We start from the raw sequence: 21,696 nt of genomic DNA on the forward strand, positions 1-21,696 counted from the left end.
GTTGTGAATCCACAAGGCAACAGCCTCTTGGATCCCATGCCCTCTCACTTTCTCGTGAAGTCTTGCATGGGGGACCTTATCGAACGCCTTGCTGAAGTTCATGTAGACCACATCTACCGCTTTTCCTTCGTCAAAGTGTTTAGTCACATTTTCAAAGAACTCCACCAGGCTCGTAAGGCACGATTTGCCTTTGACAAAGCCGTGCAAGCTACTTTTGAGCATACTAAACTTCTCTAAATGTTCATAAATCCTGTCCCTCAGGATCGTCTCCAACAACTTACCAACCACTGAGGTTAGACTCACCGGTCGGTAATTTCCTGGGCTATCACTATTCCCTTTCTTGAATATAGGAACCACATCCGCAATCCTCCAATCCTCCGGAACCTCTCCCGTCTCCATCGACGACACAAAGATCATCACCAGAGGCTCTACAATCTCTTCCCGCGCCTCCCACAGTAACCTGGGGTACATCCCATCCGGTCCCGGCGACTTATCTATCTTGATGCTATTCAAAATTTCCAACACATCCTCTTTCTTAATGTCCACATACTCAATCTTTTCAGTCTGCCTCAATCCTGTGGTACAACGACCCAGGTCTTTTTCCACCGTGAATGCTGAGGAAAAGTATTCATTAAGCACCTCTGCTATTTCTTCCGGTTCTGTACAGACTTTCTCACCTTCACCTTTTATAGGTACTATTCCTTCACATCTCATCCTTTTACTCTTCACATATTTATAGAACACCTGAGGGTTCTCCTTAATCTTACCTGCCAATCCTTCTCCTGACCCCTTCTGGCTCTCCTAATTTCTTTCTTAAGTCCCTTCCTACAAGCCGTCTACTCATCTAGATCCCCATCATCGCCTAGCTCTCTGATCCTTTTGTATACTTACCTTTTCTTTCTCACTGGGTTCAGCGCAGCTTTTGTGCACCACGGTTCCCGTAACCTACCAACACCTCCCTGTCTCATCGGAACGTTGTCATGCAGAACTCCAGACAAACATTCCTTGAAAATCTGCCACCTTACTTCCTTGAGAATGCCTCCTTCCAATTTACGCCTCTAATCTCCTGCCTGATGGCTTCATATTTCCCCTTACTCCAGAATGAACTAAGCTAATTAAATAAGATTAGACTGTCTACAAAACCAATCTGCTTCACTAAGGGAAGGAGACATGCTGCCCTTACTCAGCCTGGCCTGTATGTGGCTCCAGACACACAGTAACACAGTTGACTCTTCACTGACCTCTGAAAAGGTCTAGAAAACAAGGCAAACTAACTACAGTCAGGTATAATAAACTAAACTGGGTGCACCACGCTGGACTGGATTCGCTAACATGGCCCAGTCGACCCTGCAAAGTCCTCACTAACATTTATGGACTTTCAGCACATTTTGCAGAACCCATTCCGCAGATATGTGAAGCTATAACCTGCCATCAATATGATCCTGTAACTATGATGATCAAACAAGGTCCCAGACTCCTCCCCTACTGTTCCTGGATCTGTATGTTCCCACCAGATGGATCTGCCAGAAATTACAGCCCAGTGGTATTGTATAAACGTGGAGAGTCCTCAATATTATCTTTGGACCCCACAAAATCTTATGTACTGAGGTCAAATATAGACAAGAAAACCTCCTCCTGATCACTGCCTTCCTTCAGTTGATGAAAATGGACTTTTCCATGTCAATGTGATTAAAAAAAGAACAGGCACAAAATTTACTCATGGGGCTGGCAGGGCACGGCGGTGGAGAGGGGGCTTAATTTCTCCAGTCAAGCCTGTCTCAGTAGCACGATTACTGACTGAACTTCCCAAGTTTTGAAAGTCAGATCAGCCAGAATGAGCTTGTGGCTCTTGGCAAGTGAACGTGGAAAATCCTAGTTTTGTTCTCATCCATCTGACAGTCGCAAATGCACCAATCCATGACAGTATCAGTAAGACTTACCGCACAGTCCTTGGTGGAGATGAAGTACTGTCTTCAAACTGACAAGTGGTTCTGTTGTTTGCGATGTTATCCCCGTGCTAAATGTAATAGATATTGAATAGATCGACTGTTTCTAAACTGACAGTTGGCCATCAGTCACAGTATTGTATTTCCCCACAATCTATTAGATAATAGCATGGCACACTCACACACCACCATTACAATCAAACCAGAGGCTCGGTCCTGGTTCAATGAGTTGCGTTGGAGAGCATTGCAGGAACAGCATCAGGAATATATAAAAATGATGTGGCAACCTGGTGAATCTACAACTAGCCACAATGGTATAGAGAGAGAAGCAACTTGAGCCTCAACTAACAGCATAAAGCTTTGCAGTCCTGCCATGTCAGTCATATGATGTTAGATAATTAGACAACAAATGTGTAGGGGGGATTCTACAAACATTAACATCAGAAACAGCAGATCCCAGCTCGTGGCTGACAAGACTGAAGCATCCACAACCACCCTCAGCCATAAGTGTTCACTGATAATTCATCTCAGCCTCCTCCTGAGATCCCCATCATCACAGAAACTGGTCTTCAGCCAAATGAATTCCCTCCACATGATATAAAGGAATGACTGAGGGCATGATGTGCAGAGACACCGACAGCATCCTGGCTGTAATGCTGTAGGTTCGTGCTCCAGGACTAGTCACACTGTGAGCCAAGCTGTTCACCCCAGCTAAAGCATTGGCATTTACCCACCAATATGGAAAAAAATCCCAGGAAAGTCCATGGTAAAAAGAGCAAATGCAATCGAGTTATTACCATTTTATTCGTCTACTTACAGTTATCAAAACAATGGAAGGTATATCGACAGTGTTTTGAAGTGGTATTTGCTCAGCAATTACCTGCTCGCAGATACTGAGTTTGCACTCTGCTCCAGAGCTCCTTTGGTTCAGACATGGCTAAAAGAATTACAGAGGAGAGGTGATAGTGCCGATCGTTCACATCAAGACAGCGTTTTAAATTGTGTAGCATCAAAGAGTTTTGGAAAAATTGGACTCAGTGGAAAACAGCAATCATATCACCCCTCAAACTTTTATTTTCCAGTGAGGACATGTTCACTTTACACACTGGCTCCCACTCACCCCCACCATTGTCTCACAGGTTCGAGTTGTTCCCATCTGAAGCTACAATAAGCTTGTTGTACTGAGGGAAACACAACTGAATGTAATATTCTGAATGTGATCACACCAATGTTTTTAGGAAGGCACAGGAGTATCTCAGTTTCTTGGTTCAATGTTACCCTTTTAATACATCGCAACATTAAGTTTACTCCCAAAGTAACACAGAGAATGGCATTAATAATCATTTAATTTCAGAATTTTATAGAATAGAAGCTGGAAAAAAGGACACAATGTGGATAACACTGCGAATATTGTGAATCTGAAACAATATGGAAAGGTGACAATAGATCTGTCGGTATCTGTACAAAGAACAGGGGAACAGTTCAGGTTTAACTCTCATGTGGACTGGCAGAAAAAAGGCAAGAGTTTGAGTGGGACTGGAGAGACCAGAGGAAAAAGTCAGGATGTAGCGGAAAAGGAGTGAACTGTTCAGTATTGCTGTAACAAAAGCTGGTCTAGCCAGCGATGCCCACATCATTGTCTGTTTCCCTCACAGACTCCATCTCCAAACCACTTGATTGTATTCCTCTCCCAGCCTCTGACTGAGACCTAGCCAGACTATCTGTGATTTCAGCATTCAGTATCAAGCAGAACTCCATTTCCTGCACAATTGCCAGTGCAGAAATATCCTTATTGTCTGCACGTAACACTGCAAGTCTGTACCCCTACCTCAGCACAGCGCCTGCTGAATCCTGTTCCATGTCTTTGTTCACCCCAGATTCAGCTGTTCCAATGTTCTGCTACATTGCGTCTTATCTTCAGCTACTCAGATTCTGCTGCCTTTACTGTGCTCCCACTAGACTCCAGATAACACTGTGTGCTCATAAACCTGTAATGGCCCCCAGTCCTCAGATGCCTTTGCTTTAAAATGTCCATTCTTCTATTTGACCTGAGTCAATGAATTTGAACCTTTCCTTTCTTGTAAACTCCAGTCTGAAATTCTCCATTGCTCTGACTCTGACATTCTGCGGCAGGCTCTCCTTCACACCCCGCAATAGTAGCTAAATATTATCTGTCAAAAATTATCTAACTCCTCAATCGTCCTTACTGAGCTTTCATACGTACTAGTATTTTTTTTTAAAGTTCTGTCTCTGGCATTTGAATTACTGTGCAGAAATGATTAAGTGATTAGATTTTTCGCCATTATTATTAGCTCATTTCCCTGACATAAAGCATCAGTCGGTATTTGGATTACTCAATGGTACTTTATCAGTCAAATTTCATTTTAAAATTCCTGCTACTTAAATAACTTGATGATCAGAATAATCATTTTTCTGCCATCTGAGTTCTGATTTGCCGCTGTTTTATTTGCATACACATGGGGAACAGGGATAGACCATTTAGTTCCTCGATACTGTCCCGCTGTTAAATAACATTGCGGCTTATTTAATAGTACCCTCAAATCTGCATTCCCCCCCCTATTCCCTATAACATATCAGCCCCTTGATATCAAAAGTCCATCTACCTCTCTCTTAGAAACATTCAAAGACTCTGCTTCCACCATTTTTTTCAGGAAGAGGGTTCCAAAGACTCTTGACCATCTCAGAGAAAATAGACTTTTCCTCATCACCTCCGGATTTCTGAGTAAATCACACAGTGAGGCAGCAGGATTGAGGTTTCAGAGAAAAGTGGGTCAAATTATTCATCATGAACCTGATATCATGGCAGACACTGAGAGACAAGCAAACAATTACATTAAAATGCTGCAGATTCTCAGTGATCCCTCACTCTCTGCAAATATATTTTTGATTCTAGTTCAGTTGATTCACATTTGTTTATCGTTAATGACTGCAATGAGATGTGAAGATAATTTTCAGTCCGTGTTCGTTATGGATCAGGACCCGGCCCAGTGACTGATTTCTGAGCTGAAAGCAACTGGGAAATCCCATCACTGAGCAGGTCCTTTCCATCCCATTCTCAGTGTTTATCTTTCACTCTGCGTCTCATTATTCTTCATTACTATTCTTCATAGAAAGTCACTGAGCTCGTGGATAAGGGAAACCGGGTAGACAGTTCCAAACTTCTGCTCAATCTGGTGATGGAAAAAGGATCTCGGGCTCGAAGGGTGATGTGGGAATCCTTTGTGAAAATGCGTCACGGAGTCCCAAAACTGGATAAAATACTGAAAGAAATACAGGAGCGTGGTATGGTAAAATCACAGTGAATTCAATTTCCCATTTAAACACTGTCGATATCACTGATTTGATTTCATGAATTTATTTAAACAGGTTCTGATGCATTCGATGACATGAACATTGCACAAGGTTTATCTGAATTGCCCAGTCGCCTGAAAGGTAAGAGATGAAATGGAGATTATAAACTATTTAACTTCTGAGAATCTGAATGATTGATTACAACCTTTGTTTAAGAGGTTGTGAAAATCTGGGAATTGGAAAGTTAAAGGCTGGGGTAACTGGGCTGAACATGATTGGGGTTTGTCACTGTTCCTCAACTATACAGAGATTCATTCCAGTACACAGGATTTCTCTTGTAATCATTGCATTTTTTTCTCTTAATTAAATTGCTGATTGCTATTATTTTGGAAGTCTTGTGTACACCTTGCAGAATCCCACTACCCTGTAAATCTCAGCATGAACCTTATAGAAACACAGTAACAGAGAAAATGGTTGCAGGGGTAGGCCATTTGCCCACTTCCTCCACACAGCTCACCCTCCCACCTACTTTTGTGTAGTCTGCACGTTTGGAGAGATTAGATTTAATTCATCCGTCTAAATCATTAATATATATCATGAATAAGTGGTCTTGTGGTAATTGATATCAGCCTTTTAATTGATCACAACTTTATCTTTCAAGTAATTGGACCAAGTCACGGAATTCTCTTAACAGCTGTTTTAATCATCTGTATAGTGAGGACTCTGGAAAGTCACAGGTCACAGTCTGTAATGAATCAGAATACAGAATTCCTACATATATAAACAATTATAGTTTCAAATTCAGTCACAGGTAATTAGCATATACCAATCACATTTTAGGAGTTACCTCAATCCACTCAGTTATTGATTAAACTTGCATCATTCAGATATTAAAACCAATCACAGTCACCTTAAGCTACTGGTCTTAGTGCTTCTCTTTGAAAACTTCGATAAGAACTTTTTTTTCATAGCAGCTTATGTGACATTAACCCTTTCAGTGGTCTCCCAGCACCGTGCAGTATCCCACTAGTCACAGTCTGCTATTTGGAAAAAAGACCCAGTTATTGCTACTCTGTTTCCTCCCTGCCAGCTTATTTCCTGTCCATCTCAATACACTGCTCCCAAATCAATGTATTGAATTTTACATGCTCATCTCTTACCTGGGACCGTGTCAAAAGCCTTCTGAAAGTCCAAATAAATCACAACCATTGTCACCTTCGTCACCTCTGCTAGTTGCTTCCTGGAAAAAATTCAAGTAGATTTGTCAAGCAAGAATTCCGCTTCATATATCCATGCTGACTGTCCAATCCTGCCACTGTTTTCAAATGCTCTGCTGTTAATGAACTATAGCATTTTCCCCACGACCAATAGAATGTTCCAGAAAACTATTCCGTATACACTCCAGGAATTTCTACTCTACGTTAGTGTGTCTGATTTCACTTGGCCAGTCTATATGCAGGTTAAAATCTCCCACAATTACTGATGTTCCTTCATCACATGCGTCACTAATTTCCTGTTTAATGCCATCCCCAGCCTCATCACTACAGTTTGTGGGTCTATCTACAACCCCCGTTAACATTTTGCATAAGTTCATAAGATATAGGAGCAGAGATCGGCCATTCGGCTCATTGAGTCTGCTCCGCCATTCAGTCATGGCTGATATGCTCCTCATCCCCATTTTCCTGCCTTCCCCCATAACCCTTCAACGCATGAACAATTAAAAATCTATCTAACTCCTCAAATTTACTCCTGTCCCAGCATCCACCACACTTTGGGGCAGCAAATTCCACAGATTCACAACCCTTTGGGAGTAGTTTCTCCTCAACTCTGTCTTAAATTTGCTATCTCATACCCTATCACTGAAAGGATAATCCGTTAAATCAGGGGTGTCCTTTTAACCCAATGTAAGAACTAAGATAAATATATTTTCAATTTCCCAAAACTAGGTTATAGGAAACAACAAACATAATTAACCATGCATTATAATTATTGTTAAACAGTTCAAATGAACTGTGAATGTTTACTGGTTTCATATTACACTTAGCAAAGTAGATTCTTGTTCTGTTTCCTGTTGCCATCATGGCAGAACTGTTATCAAAACACAGTTAATGAATCTACACGTACAACTGCTGAAACATAGTTATTGATTACTGAAATACACTACAACAAAGGGATGGGTATTCTTTGAATTCTCTGTCCGAAGGCAGGTTTGAACCACGGCTGAATGATCTCCGGCACGGGTAAGGCAAGGAGTGAGGTTCCGATTTTGCCCCAGATACAACGGGGATCGGACCCCATGCTGCTGACACAATATGGCCCACAATCTGACCAACTGAGCCAACCGGCTCCCCAGTAACATGGGTGACCAGGCAACAGCCTGATAGAATAGGAGAACTTTCCATGTTCAAAACTGTTGGTATTCCAATGCTCACACAGTATGAAAGGGAACCTGTTGAAGGTGGGATACAGTCACAGTGAGACTCCTGAACAATTACAATCTCTCCATCTCCCATTCATATCCAATATCCCATTTACCATTTCTGCAGCAGATTGGGAACACCGACTAGTTCACAGACTGATGGACCCGAAAATCGCCTGTCATGTAACCATGATCCTTGCAGACTCCCAGTGAGGTGTCTGTATTAAGGGCAGGTTGGAAAGCATTAACCATCAGAGAGAAAACATCACCTTTATAAAATCAACAAGTTATGGAAATATTAAAGTTAAGTCACGATCTGAGACTTTAAATGGAAATTGTTGATTGTCAAACGAAGTTTCCAATAACTTAATTTTAATTCCTGCACAAACCTGGACGGACACTGTAAAGTAAGTCTAACAATTCAGCAAAGATGGTGTTTTCATGCAACTAACATTTCTCTCTGTTCTCATTGAAGATCTTCAACAGAAACACAAGGAGACACTCCGGGTACAAACTGAAACACTGAGAGTGAACACTATCCTCATAAAGGAGAAGGTTAAGATTTTCCAGCTGGTTGATCGATACGCTGAGCTAACGGTTATTTCTACTGTTCGAGATCGGACACTTGTCGAACATGAACTGCTGGCAAGAGGCCGAGACCATGAAGAATGGAGAGAGAAACATCTCCGGAAAGAACTGGAAAAAATCCGAACTGATCAATTGTTCCAGAGCAGCTTTTCCCAGAGAAAATCCAAATCTGGGAATTCAGCAGCAGTGAGCGGAGTGCCGGGAATTGGAAAAACAACAATGGTACAAAAGATTGTTTATGACTGGGCCACTGGGAAAATATACCCACACTTTCAATTTGTTTTCAGTTTTAAGTTCCGGGATTTGAACACTATTAACTGTAGAATAAACCTGAGGAATTTGATACTGTTTTTCTATCCTTACTTTGGGAATATTCTGGGAGAGCTCTGGAAGAACCCAGAGGGATTGCTGTTTATATTCGATGGTTTGGATGAATTCAAGGACAGTACTGATTTTGCCGACAATCAGAGAAATACAGAACCTCAGTCCATGTGCACAGATCCTGAATTCCGGTGTGAAGTGTCTGACATTGTGTACAGTTTAATACAGCACAAGCTGCTCCCAGGATGTTCAGTGCTAGTGACCAGCCGCCCCACTGCATTACATTTATTGGAAAAGGCTGAGATCAGTGTCTGGGCTGAAATCCTGGGATTTGTTGGTGATGAACGGAAGGAATATTTCAACAAGTTTTTTGAAGATCAGACGGTGGCAGCAGCTGTTTTCAAACACGTGGAGGAGAACGAGATCCTGTACACCATGTGTTACAACCCTTCCTACTGCTGGATCCTCGGTCTGTCACTGGGTCCCTTCTTTACACAAAGAGACAGGAAACAGCAGCAAGTTCCCAAGACCATCACCCAACTATATTCCTACTATATTTACAACATTCTGAAAAACCATGGCCGAGAGATTGAAAACCCCCGTGATGTGTTACTGAAGCTTGGTGAGATGGCCTTCACAGGAGTCTTCGAGAAGAAGATTGTCTTTAGAAATGAAGATTTGATCAAGTACAATCTACAACCTTCCCAGTTCCTGTCTGGGTTCCTGATGGAACTTTTGGAGAAAAATGATTCTGCCCAGAGTGTGGTTTACACATTCCCACACCTCACCATCCAAGAGTTTGTAGCTGCACTCACACAATTCCTGACTCCAGATCCCGGGGAGATCGGGAAACTCCTCAGTGAGACCCACAGCGAGAAAGATGGGCGATTTGAGATATTTCTCCGTTTTGTTGCTGGTCTGTCCTCCCCACAGTCAGCTTGGCCCCTGGTGAAGTTTCTGGGTTCGTTTCTTCATCAAACAACCTGCCGAGTGATTGACTGGGTGAAGGAGAAGGTTGAAGGGCAGATTGGAGACACAGAGACTGAAACTGGGAAGAGGAAGCTCCTGAACACATTCCACTACCTGTTTGAGTCTCAGAATAAAACACTGGCTCGGAACACAGTGGGATCTGTGGAAACACTTTCATTTAGTGAACTGCGACTGACCCCGATTGACTGTGCGGTCCTGTCTCATGTCATTGGACTCTGTGATACAATAAAACACCTCGATCTAGAGGAATGCTACATTCAGTGTGAAGGGTTCCGGCGGCTGGGACCCGTTCTGCACAAATGTCTGGAGTTGAGGTAACTGTTTGGTCTCATAGTGGATATTTTCATTGTTGAGAAGCCATTTCTTTTGTTCTAATAAAACAGAGGCATGTTCATTCGAGGACGTCAAGAGAGAAACAATGTCCAATGGTCACAAAGTGTGGGAGAATGGCACAAAGTAATAATGCTCATTTGAGAGCAGATGCAGATATGATGGGCCGATTGGCCTCCTTCTGAACCTGTAATAAATCTAGATTCTCTGATAAAACTACATCATTTCAAGAAGGCAGATTCTCGTGGAATAGGCGTGGATAATAAATGTTGGCATAACCAGCGATGCCCACGTTCCTTGAATGAATAAAAACATTATTGGGATGAATTTTAAATGATTATTGCTGTAAAGGCCTCCCTCCAAAATCTGAAAAAGGATCATTCCCTCTCCCAACAGAAACCATCTGATTCTGTACGATGCTATACAGAAATTAGTTTGTCTTGTTCGGTGCAGCTTACAGTTTGTGTTTAATTATGATCAGGATTATTTTACTGCGCTCTACCTGTGTTATGTATTACAGTCGGTGTGTGTTATATTGGGACAATGTCCCTTTATAAGTCACGTGATCACTGGTGACATCATCAGTTCGGGTTGCTTTCTGAATCCCTGCATTGCGCTGCCTCTACTGGCAGCCTCTGTGAACTCCGTCTTGCTTCTTGGATTAACTGGTTGTAACTGAAACTCAGTGCTTCTATCATTCATTGTGGGCCTCTGAGTAGAAGCAACCATTTCTTTAAACCTTCATAACTCTTACAACGTCGTAAACCTTAAATTAAAATGTAGGGACAGTTTAAATTGAAACCAAAAACCCGCAGGCAGGCAGCTTTGTTTAACATGAAGTGAAATTAAAGTTTTGGCCCTTTCTGAGCTCACAAGCACAGAAACACAAATTAAATTTAAACTCATGAATTACTGTGTAATGCCCACAAACACAAGTTATTACATAACAGTGAAGCCCAAGATGCTGTTTTCTTTATTAATTGCTACCTACACTTGTCCTGCTAACAGCAATGATCGATGCACATATGTGTTCAGTCCCTCTGATCCTGCAATCCGTTAACAATTCGACCGATTATTTTATATTGCTTCCTCATGTGCATGTTTCCTGAAAGTATCACCTCACCCGCCTCTGCATTTAACTTAAGCTGTCACCTGTCTGTACACTCCGCCATGGTCTGTTTTTCAGTCCCAAGCTCTTCTCACAGTTTACAATGCCTCAAACTTTGAAATTTCCCTCGAGACAGCAAACCATAGAAACCCTACAGTGCAGGAAGAGGCCATTCGGCCCATCGAGTCTGCACCGACCACAATCCTCACCCCAGGCCCTACCCCCATATCCCTACATATTTTACCCTCTAATCCCTCAAACCTACACATCTCAAGACACTAAGGAGCAATTTTAGCATGGCCAATCAACCTAACCCACACATCTTTAGGCTGGGAGGAAACCGGAGCACCCGGAGGAAACCCACACAGACATGAGGAGAATGTGCAAACTCCACACAGTGACCCAAGCCGGGAGTCGAACCCAGGCCCCTGGAGCTGTGAAGCAGCAGTGCTAACCACTGTGCTACCGTGCCGCCCAAACACCTAGATCATTCATATATATCAGGGAAAAGCAAGGATCCCAATACCAACTGCTAGGGTTCTCCATTACCGACATCCTCCAGCCTTAAAAATATCCATTACTCTTTGTTCATCCAATTTTGTATCCACGTTGCTACTTTCCCATTTATTTTATGAGCTTATGCCACAAGTCTGTTGTGTCACTGCATCAGATGATTTTTGAATATCCATGTACACCACATCAACAGCAGAACCATCACTGACCCTTTCTGTTGCTTCCTCCAAATCACAGCAATATAAAGCCAGTCGAAAATGGCATTTTTTTACCAACCAATGAATTTAGTTTCCTCCGTGTCACTATTAGATTCACCATTTCCCTTTTGAACTCAGCGTGGGCCGGCTCAGAGTAGCTGAATGATCAACTGACCCTCCAACCCTCAGCTAAGTTTAACACTACTGCTCCAGGCTGGAGCCGCAGACTTGACTCAATTGGATTGACCCACTCTTTTCGGTTGTGGTTACTGCCTCCTGGCCCTCTCTTCATCCACTCCAACAAACTGAGATAGCTGGGAATTAAACCTGTATCAACTGCTTGGAAAGCAACTATGCTCACTATTATATCACTACCATTACATTTCGGGACTCCTGTGGTGTAGGTGCACCCACAGAGCTGTGAGAAAGAGAGTTCCAGGATTTTGACCCAGTCACTGTGAAGGAACGATGATATATTTCCAAGTCAGGATGGTGTGTATCTTGGAAGGGAACTTCCAGGTGGTGATGTTTCCATTCATCTGCTGCCCTTGTCCTTCCAGGGATAGAAATTACAAGACTGGACAGTGCTGAGCAACGAGCCATGGTGAGTTGTTGCACTGCATCTTGTAGATGGTCCAACAACCATAACTAACTTTGTTTGTGCTGGTATTACTCCAATCGGCAGATAGTTTTCATGGAAAGAAATCATAGGAACCCTACAGTGCAGAAAGAGGCCACTCGGCCCATCGAGTCTGCACTGACCACAATCCCACCCAGACCCTACCTCCATATCCCTACATATTTTACCCACTAATCCCTCTAATCTACGCATCTTGAGACACTAAGGGGCAATTTTTTTAGCATAGCCAATCAAACGAACCCGCACATCTTTGGACTGTGGGAGGAAACCGGAGTACCCGGAGGAAACCCACGCAGACACGAGGAGAATGTGCAAATTACACAGAGACAGTGACCCGAGCCGGGATTCGAACCCAGGTCCTTGGAGCTGTTAAGCAGCGGTGCTGACCACTGTGCTACCGTGCTGCCCATTTCTCATTTCCATTGACTTCAGTTTTTCTCTGGCTCCTTTTTGCTACATGTAGCCATATGCTGCCTTGATGTCAAGGGCAGACACTCTCCCCTCTCATCCTGAGTTCAGCTCTGCTGTCCGTGTTTGCATCAAGGCTGTAATGAGGTAGGGGGCTGAGTGTCCCTGAGTAAACACAAGCTTCAAGTCAGATAGCAGGTCATTGCTAATTAAGTGTCACTTGTTAGTCTCGTTAGCCTTCCATTACTCTGCTGATGATCGAGAGTAGACTGATGGGGTGGGAAATGGACAGATTGGATTTGTTCTCTCCTTTTTGTTTACGGTCATATCTGGACAATTTCCCACTATTTTGGGTAAACATCAGTGTTGTCGCTTCACTGGAACAGCTTGGCGAGGAACAGAGCAACTTCTGGAGCAGTAATCTTCAGTACAGTTACTGGAATATTGTCAAGATCTGTGGTCTTTGCCGTATCCATTATCTTTAACTATTTCTTGACATCATGTGGAGTGAATGGAATGAGCTGATATCTGTGATGTTGGGGCCCTCTGGATGGTTCAGCCACTGAAGTTAGTTACTAATATTTGAGCCATACCTTTTGCACTGATGTGCTAGTCTCCTCCATCATGAGGATGGGATATTTGTGGAGCCTCCTCCTTCTGTTGTTTCATCGTCCACTATCATTCACAGCTAAATGTGGCAGGACTGCAGAACTTACATCTGAGCCGAGGAAACCAGAATTTCCTGAATGAGGAAACCTGCTGCTGGAAAATCTCCAGTCAAACCGTCAGTGATATGAAACAGGGTTTTTGGATAATCCTTTTCCTATGTGAGGATCTACCGGGAAGAGGGAACTCCCGGCAATTCCCGGAGATAGAACACTAGCCATACCTGCAGAAAATGTAGAGCCTGTTTACTGTGGAATGTAGCGGGAGACACCCCTCCCCTATAAACTAGTCAAACAGAAATATTTCAACTTTCTAATGGGAGAATAATCTTTCCTGGTTGTGTCAAATCTAGGGGATGGATCTTAAAGCAACAGTTAGCACAGTTTCACACTTTAACTCGCCCTGAGATACTATACAGATGATACAATGTCAATAGTTAAGAAGCACAGGGAATTCCGAGGGATCCACTCTCACAGCTTTATCATTTAACCCTCAGTAAAATGTACAATTCTCATAAAATCCTGGATTTATGTAACAGCAGAAATGATTTGAATTTCCGGAAACGTAGCAGGGTCAGTGAGATTTAGGAGGGTAATTCTGATGATCAGGACATGAGACCAGAATGTGGGACATGTTTAAAAATTACTTGCTTGTTCACAGGATGTGGGCATCACCTCCTCTAGGGACCATTAGCAGTGAGAAATAAATGCTGGTCGAGCCAGCGACACCCATATCCCAAGAACAATTAAACAAAATATACATTTTGAGAGGTGTAAAAGTGATTTCCCCCAGTAGGCAAACCAGTGAGAGTGAATTGTTCATCATTTTCCAATGCTGACGATTGCCTTTTCCATTCAACAGAAAGGGTTTGATATCTGATTTAATATTGTCACATTTATTAGTGCCAAAGCATACCGTACATAGGGAAGGAAAGGAAAGAGTCCAGAATGCAGTGTTACAGTCACAGGGTGTAGAGAAAGATCAACTTGGATGAGATATAATATCGTAACTTGAATCAGTTCACCACTGGTGCTAAGTTTCTGACACAAAAACAGATCCAGCTATTTTTCCTGCTGAACATTAATCTGAATTTAATGTGTTTCTCACTTCCTCCATTTAGTCTGGGTGACAATGAAGTGGGAGATTCAGGAGTGAAACTATTGTCTGCGGCTCTGAGGAATCCAGAATGTAAAATACAGAAACTGGAGTAAGTATCAGACTGTGTGAGATTGTGTTAATAATCAGTGGATGTCTGACACTGTAAATTATTATCAGTGTCAGTAATAGTGTCATTAATAATCATTCCTGTCAGTCTTCGTGTTAAACACCACGGATTCGCTCTGATTCCTGAAATCTTTCTCTCTATGATCTCCAGTTTGGAGAGTAACAGCCTCAGATATTCTCACCTCTGCTCTCAGTACAAACCAGTCAGTGATGTGTCTGAACCTGAGTTACAATAAACTGCGAGATTCAGGAGTGAAAGATTTAACTAATCATTTATGATTATTCTCAAATCCATTCATGAGAATAAAAAAGATGGACAAAACAATTAAATGTTTATAGAATTCCCAGATATGGCTGGTCACATGTTCAATTTAGTTTATTTTGTCATTCAGATTATAGATGTTTATGTCTGTCGGCTTCTCAGTTTGATTAAACATAGAAAACTGCTGTATATTGGTAAGGCAGATTACAAACTACATTGAATTCTGATGAGTTTTATCCCGAGGGATCCACTCTCAAATTTATGTTAAACGGAGCTTAAGGAGCATCTGAAAAGAGAATGCAGAGATGGAGGTGGGGAGGGTTATGAAGAGAATTCCAGAGCTCGCAGCCCAGCAGTTCAAGGCACAGCTCAGCTGGCAATGGCAATAATCACAGTGCAGAATAGTCTGAATGATGTCCCTATTAATAATGGACATTGTTTTTAAGAACACAAATAATGATACTAAATATACCATTGCTGTCAGTATTTGTTATTAAAAACACTACCCGCTATTAGTAGACACAAAATAAGCTTGTGGGCAAAGATGAAGACCATGAAATAAAAGAGGCAAAGGCAGCCTGGATATGAAGTTATCTGAGTGACAGGAAACAGGCAGGAGAGGTGAACTGTACCTTTTCATTTATAGGAAGCTGACAGTGGCTTTCCCCAGCAGCCAGTACTGTGTTACTACGACTAATTTTCTTTATATGTACGACCAAATGAGACTTGGGTTTATCTAAAGATGAGATGTGAAGCTCCAGCACACGGCCACCAGACCACAGAGCGGACGCAGCATATGATAGACCGAGCTCAATCACACCAAAACCAATGGATCAGATCAGAGATCTGCTGTCTTGCCATATCCAGTCATAAATAGTGTTAGACATGCCACAAAATGTTGGACATGCCGGTTACATTAGGCGACAAGGTGGCACAGTGGTTAGCACTGCTGCCTCACAGCGCCAGGGACCAGGGTTCAATTCCGGCCTTGGGTGACTTTATGTGTAGAGTTTGCACGTTCTCCCAGTGTCTGTGTGGGTTTCCTCTGGGTACTCCAATTTTCTCCCACAGTCCAAAGATGTGCAGGTTCGGTTGATTGGCTATGCGAAGTTGTCCCTAGGTGTCTCAGGGTGTGTAGGTTACGGGGATTAGTGGGCCATATATGTGGAGTTACAGAGATAGGGCCTGGATATGATGTTCTTTCAAAGAATTGGTGAAGACTCGATGGGCCAAAGGGCCTCCTTCTACACTGTGGGAATTCTATGATTCTATAAACATGCCACAAGAATTCCATCATTACTGATGAGGGAACCCAGAGCATCAGTGCCATCTTCAGCCAGAAGTGCTGAGTAGAATTATTAATCTCGGCCTCCTCCTGAGGTCCCCAACATTACAGATGACCATTTGATTCACTGCATGTGAGGTAAAGAAATGACTGAAGGCACTGTGTACTGCAAACTCTGTCAGCCTGGCTGTACCCCAGCAATGGTACTGAAGAATTGTGCTCCATAACTAACCATTCCCCAAGCCAAGCTGTTCCAGTACAGCTACAACACTGGATCTACCGGACAATGTGGAATAAAACAGGGCAAATCCAATCTGATGAATTGCTGCTCCATCAGTCTGCTCTTGATGGTCAGAAAAGTGTCATCCTTCCAGTGCCTCATGAACATCACTGCAGGAGTTCCTGAGGGTGATGTCCAAAGCCCAACCACCTTCAATTGCTTTATCAATGTCCTGCCTTCCATTATAATGTCAGAAATGAGGATGTTCACTAATGATTGCACAATGCTCAGTACTGTTCACAATTCCTCAGAGACTGAAGCAGTCCATGCCCATAAACAGCAAGACCTGAACAAAACAGAAAATGCTGGAAAAGCTCAGCATGTCTGACAGCTTCTGTGGAGAGAAACAGCTCACCCTTCGAATCTGGATGACTCTTCGACAGAGCTAGCGTCTGAAGGTCTGAAGAACGTTCAGGCTTAACCTGATAAATGGCAAGTAATGTTTCACTGCACAAATGCCAGGCAAGGACCATCTCCAACAGACGGGAATCTAACCATATTCCCTTTACATTGAATGGCAGCACCATCGCTGAATCCTCGACCATCAACATCCTGAGTGGTGGGGGCGCACTGGGACCATTGAACAGACACTGAACTGTAAACACTATGGCTCCAAGGGTAGATAACAGTCTGGGAATTCGGAGATGAGGAACTCGCCTCCTGTCTCCCAAATTTTTCCCACCATCTCCAAGGCACAAGTCAGCAGTGTGATGGAATCCGCTCATTTTGCTGGATTGTCTGCAGCTTCAAAAACACCGAAGAAGCTCATCCATGGAAAAGGAGCCCACTGGATCAGCTGGCCATTCACCAAACTAAACATTGGCTGTCTCTACCACTGACGCACAGTGGCAGTATTTTACCACATACAAGGTGGAATGTAGCAGCTCACCAAGGTTCCTGAGCCAGCATCATCCAAACAGGCACTATCCATCACCGAGATGGCCAAGGATATGAGAAGGATGGGACACCAACCAGCTTCAGATTTCTTTCCAAACCACTCACCATTCTGACTTGGAATATATTGCTTTTCCATCACTGATGCAGGATCATAATACCGGATGACCACGAGGATGGCCACTCAGTGTTGGCAGTGCAGCAGTCATCTCTGACTGACCGGAACCCTTCACAGAGAGACTGACATGTTCCTGAAGATTGATGCTGCTGTCTGGACATTCACCACTAACCTCGTGGAGTTGTATCAAATTAAGAGGGACATACATCGGTTCATAGAAAGGAACCTTTCTCCTTCATTTTAGGGGTCAATAGCCAGGGGCATATTTAAAGCGATAGGCAGGAGTTTCAGAGGAGAATTGATGATGGCACAGTGGTTAGCATTGCTGCCTCACAACGTTCGGGACCTTTGTTCAATTCCAGCCTCGGGTGACTGCCTGTGGAGTTTGCATGTTCCCCCCGTGTGTGCGGGTTTCTGTCAGGTAATCTGGTTTCCTCCCACAGCCCAAAAATGTGTAGGTTAGGTGGATCGATAATGCTAAATTGTCACTTAGTGTCCCAAAATGTGTAGTGTCGTTGGATTTGCCATGGTAAATGTCCAGGTCGGGATTCCATGGAAACGCTTTTTCACCCAGAGGGTGGTGGGAATCTGGATCTCACTGTCTGAAAGGGTGGTGGAGTCAGGAACACTCGCAACATTTAAGAAGCATTCAGACAAGCACTTGAAATGCCGCAGCAGACAAGGCCATGGAGCAAGTGCTGGAAATGGATTAAATAGATTGCTGCTTGATGGCTGACACACACGATGGGCCGAAGGGCCTCTTTCTGTGCTGAAAAACTCTATAAAGGCCCAGGGGTTGGAAGTTATGAACCAGAACCTGAATTTTCACTGATTCCTGTGATTTATCTCTCTCTGATCCCAATGCAGTGGAATGTCAATCACATTGATTTCTGTGCCCTGGGTGTAGGGGAATAATGTGACAGTGACTCTGAGGACCCGTTCACATGCTTACAGGGGGACACACGTCACCCAGTCACACAACCCTTGATTTGTGAGGAAGAGTAAAGAGTGAATGGATGCATTCGGGTGGATGGAGCTATTACAAGGGGGCATAACTATAGGGTTCATGGTGGGAGATACAGGAAGGATATCAGAGGTAGGTTCTTTACGCAGAGAGTGGTTGGGGTGTGGAATGGACTGCCTGCAGTGATAGTGGAGTCAGACACTTTAGGAACATTTAAGCGGTTATTGGATAGGCACATGGAGTACACCAGGATGATAGGGAGTGGGATAGCTTGATCTTGGTTTCAGATAAAGCTCGGCACAACATCGTGGGCCGAAGGGCCTGTTCGGTGCTGTACTGTTCTATGTTCTATACAATTGTTAAGATGCAGACCAGAAACTCCAAGGTGTTTTGTGAAGTTAGCCTGGACCCTTGGTTTTACATTTGATTTTGGCATTGATGAGCATGAGGTGTTTCACTCCAGGTATGAATCAAGTGACCCACTAGGATGCTTTTATCAAACACAGTTTATTTAAGAATGCAGTTAGAATATAAGAACAAGAATTAGCATAACCTTTACCAATTACAAGACTTAGACATGACACACTATAACTCTTAACAGCTAGCTATCTCTGTTGTTCCAATACAAAGCAATACCCACAGACATACACCCTTCTCCAACATTAGTTAGCACAAAAACAATTATGCTCACGTGTTGCCGATTTCCAGCTTTTTAACACTTCCGGGCAGCCAACAAACAATTGTTTTCAGAGAAGGATGTCGCCTCCGAACAGCCCAACCACAGAGAGGTAACCCCAGTCTCTGACAGCTTTCAACACAGCAACACTTAAACAGCAAATACTCCAACTTCAGAGAGGGAAACAGCAGTGCTGTTTGTCTTAAGTTCAAGCAGCTTCTGAAAGAAGAATTGAAACTAGAATGTTCTGTGAAAAATAGCTGTCCCTCAGTCACATGACATAACCTGTCAATCACCCGCAATCAAGCTCTACTCTGCCATCCCAGGGGGAAACACTGAAACAACAGCACACTGCATTAGTTCAGATTAAAATCAACATGATGTCAATTATACTGCTTCAGTAACAATAAAGGAAACCGGCTACAGATAGCACAGTGCCGACAACATAACCTGCATAGAAACATGATTAAAATAGAAACTAGAAGCAGGAGTTGGCCATTCGGCCCTTCGAGCCTGATCCACCATTCATTTTGTTCATGGCTGATCATCGAATTCAATATCCTTCAATGTTCAGTATATTTCTTCAAGGCATAGTTTGTAACAAAATGTACATTCCAACACGTCCTTCAGCCGGTTCCATGTGACCGGTGATGGGCACCAAACTCTGTGTTGCCAGAGAGTCTCCTGTGTCCATCCATTCAACCGCACACTCTCAGCTCCACAACCAATGTCACAATCAGCGATTTCCCACACTATCTGCTGTTCTCCCAACTGCAGAGCTGCTAATTCTAGGTGTGAGGATTACAAAATCTGGACGCTATCACGATTTTTAGTTCATTTCCTGACGTTTCGTGCTCTCTTCTACAGGCACATAAAGTTCCATTGTTACTCTCCCATCAAAGACACAAGCCTATGCTGGTGAGAACCTGACTGACCATCATGTCTACATAGGGAAAGCCTCTTGCCTGTGACCATCCCATTCTCACAGTGCTGGAATTATCTGACTGACCAGAACCTGTTTGGGAGCAGATATCCACTCCATCTGACAAAGGAGCAGCACTCCGAAAGCTAATGGCATTTGCTACCAAATAAACGTGTTGGACATTGGCCTGGTGTTGTTAAAACCAGAACCTTGCAGAGAGAGGCTCACATGTCTCTGACATGTTGATGCTGCTCTCTGGGCATTGCCTGTGTCTGTGTGGGAATTACCTTTCGACCATTTCACTTTCATTCTCATTCGACCCCATATGCCTCAGGTTATATGCGATCAAATGCTTCACCACCTTGTCAGAACTTGGGAAGTTATTCATCCTTTTGCCTCACTGCAACCATATAACCCACGCCTGCTCAGGTCTCCAGCAATCTCCATCCCGATATACTTGGATTGATGTGGCAGATACTGTCCAGTCCTGAGAGAACAGAAATTTGCTCCAAACTCAGGTAGCCTTGGGGAAGAGTACCAAGTGTTGCCAAGTGCATCATTGAATTGAGTTTAACCTTTCTCCTCCCATTGCAGCCCTGTTTTCAGTAAGCAGGTCTTCCTCACTGGTCTCTCCAGAGCTGCTGCCTATCAAAGTGCTGCCCGTGCCAGCATTGCCTGAACCGGGACTTCCCCTGCAGCGAGTGGTTAAGGGCTGGAGTTCACTGTCTGGGAGTGTGGTGGAGACACGTTCAGTTGAACATTTCCAAAGGGAATTGGATTATTATCTGAAAAGGAAGGATGTGCAGAGTTACTGGGAATATTTGGGGGAATGACACTTAGTAAATTGCTCATTCAGAGATTCAGTGCGGACAGCATGGACCGAATGGTCTCCTTCTGCTCTGTAACAATTCTCTGATTCTACCTGAGAGAGATACCAATGGCCCTTTGTGGACACTGGCTAAATTACCGAACCCTGTTGACACTGCAACATCACCAGCTTCCAGTTAAAATCTCCATACATTTCCAACCATTATCTTCACAGAATTATTGCGGAACACCACGAGGCGAAATGTGTCTGCACCGGCTCACCAAACTAGGATTAGGAATTTGTATCATTCGACTGCCTTCTCCTCGTATCTTTGCACATTGTTTCATTCGATTGTTCATCGACTGCCCTCTGTGATGCCTCGAATCAGCCTGCCCCCACCACACTTCCAGACTGTACATTCCAGACCCGGACCACTGGCATCGTGAAAAAGGTTTCTCTCTCTTCATCTTCAACCCCACCACACACTCCATTCCTGAGCCACTGACCATCCCATGTCCCTCCCTGTGACTCAGGGTAAGGACATGGGAATCCTGTGCTCTTCCCTTTCACCATCATCCTTTTTCTCATTTAATCACTCCGGCCCTTCCATTTTGTTATTTCCTTGTCACCCGCCCATCCCCAGCTCCCTGTCACTTAAAACAATTTAATTCACTGCTACTCATAAGTTTTAATTTTAGCTAATTGAACTGAAACTAAATATGTTTCTCTCTTCACAGATGCTGCCTGTCCTGCTGAGATTTTCCACATATTTTATTCATATTTCAGATTTACAGCATCAATATAATTTTGCCTTCTGTATCAACT

General features: G+C 43.4%; 1 protein-coding gene across 5 annotated transcripts in view; it reads left to right on the forward strand.

Moving 5' to 3' along the window:
- Positions 1–21,696, forward strand: part of LOC144482098 (NACHT, LRR and PYD domains-containing protein 3-like) — an 82,632-nt gene that overhangs the window by 48,739 nt on the left and 12,197 nt on the right. For 4 of the 5 annotated variants that reach the window (XM_078201327.1, XM_078201328.1, XM_078201329.1 and 1 more), the window contains 4 exons: positions 5,078–5,249; positions 5,334–5,399; positions 8,153–9,890; positions 14,559–14,645. In XM_078201327.1, coding sequence (XP_078057453.1) covers positions 5,078–5,249; positions 5,334–5,399; positions 8,153–9,890; positions 14,559–14,645 — 2,063 coding nt within the window. Of the gene's footprint in view, positions 1–5,077; positions 5,250–5,333; positions 5,400–8,152; positions 9,891–12,284; positions 12,322–14,558; positions 14,646–21,696 lie in introns of those variants that run through there. The other variant, XM_078201331.1, reaches the window with a different exon arrangement.

The sequence above is a fragment of the Mustelus asterias genome, assembly GCF_964213995.1.
Source record: "Mustelus asterias chromosome 26 unlocalized genomic scaffold, sMusAst1.hap1.1 SUPER_26_unloc_13, whole genome shotgun sequence".
NCBI classification, from domain to species: Eukaryota; Metazoa; Chordata; class Chondrichthyes; order Carcharhiniformes; family Triakidae; genus Mustelus; species Mustelus asterias.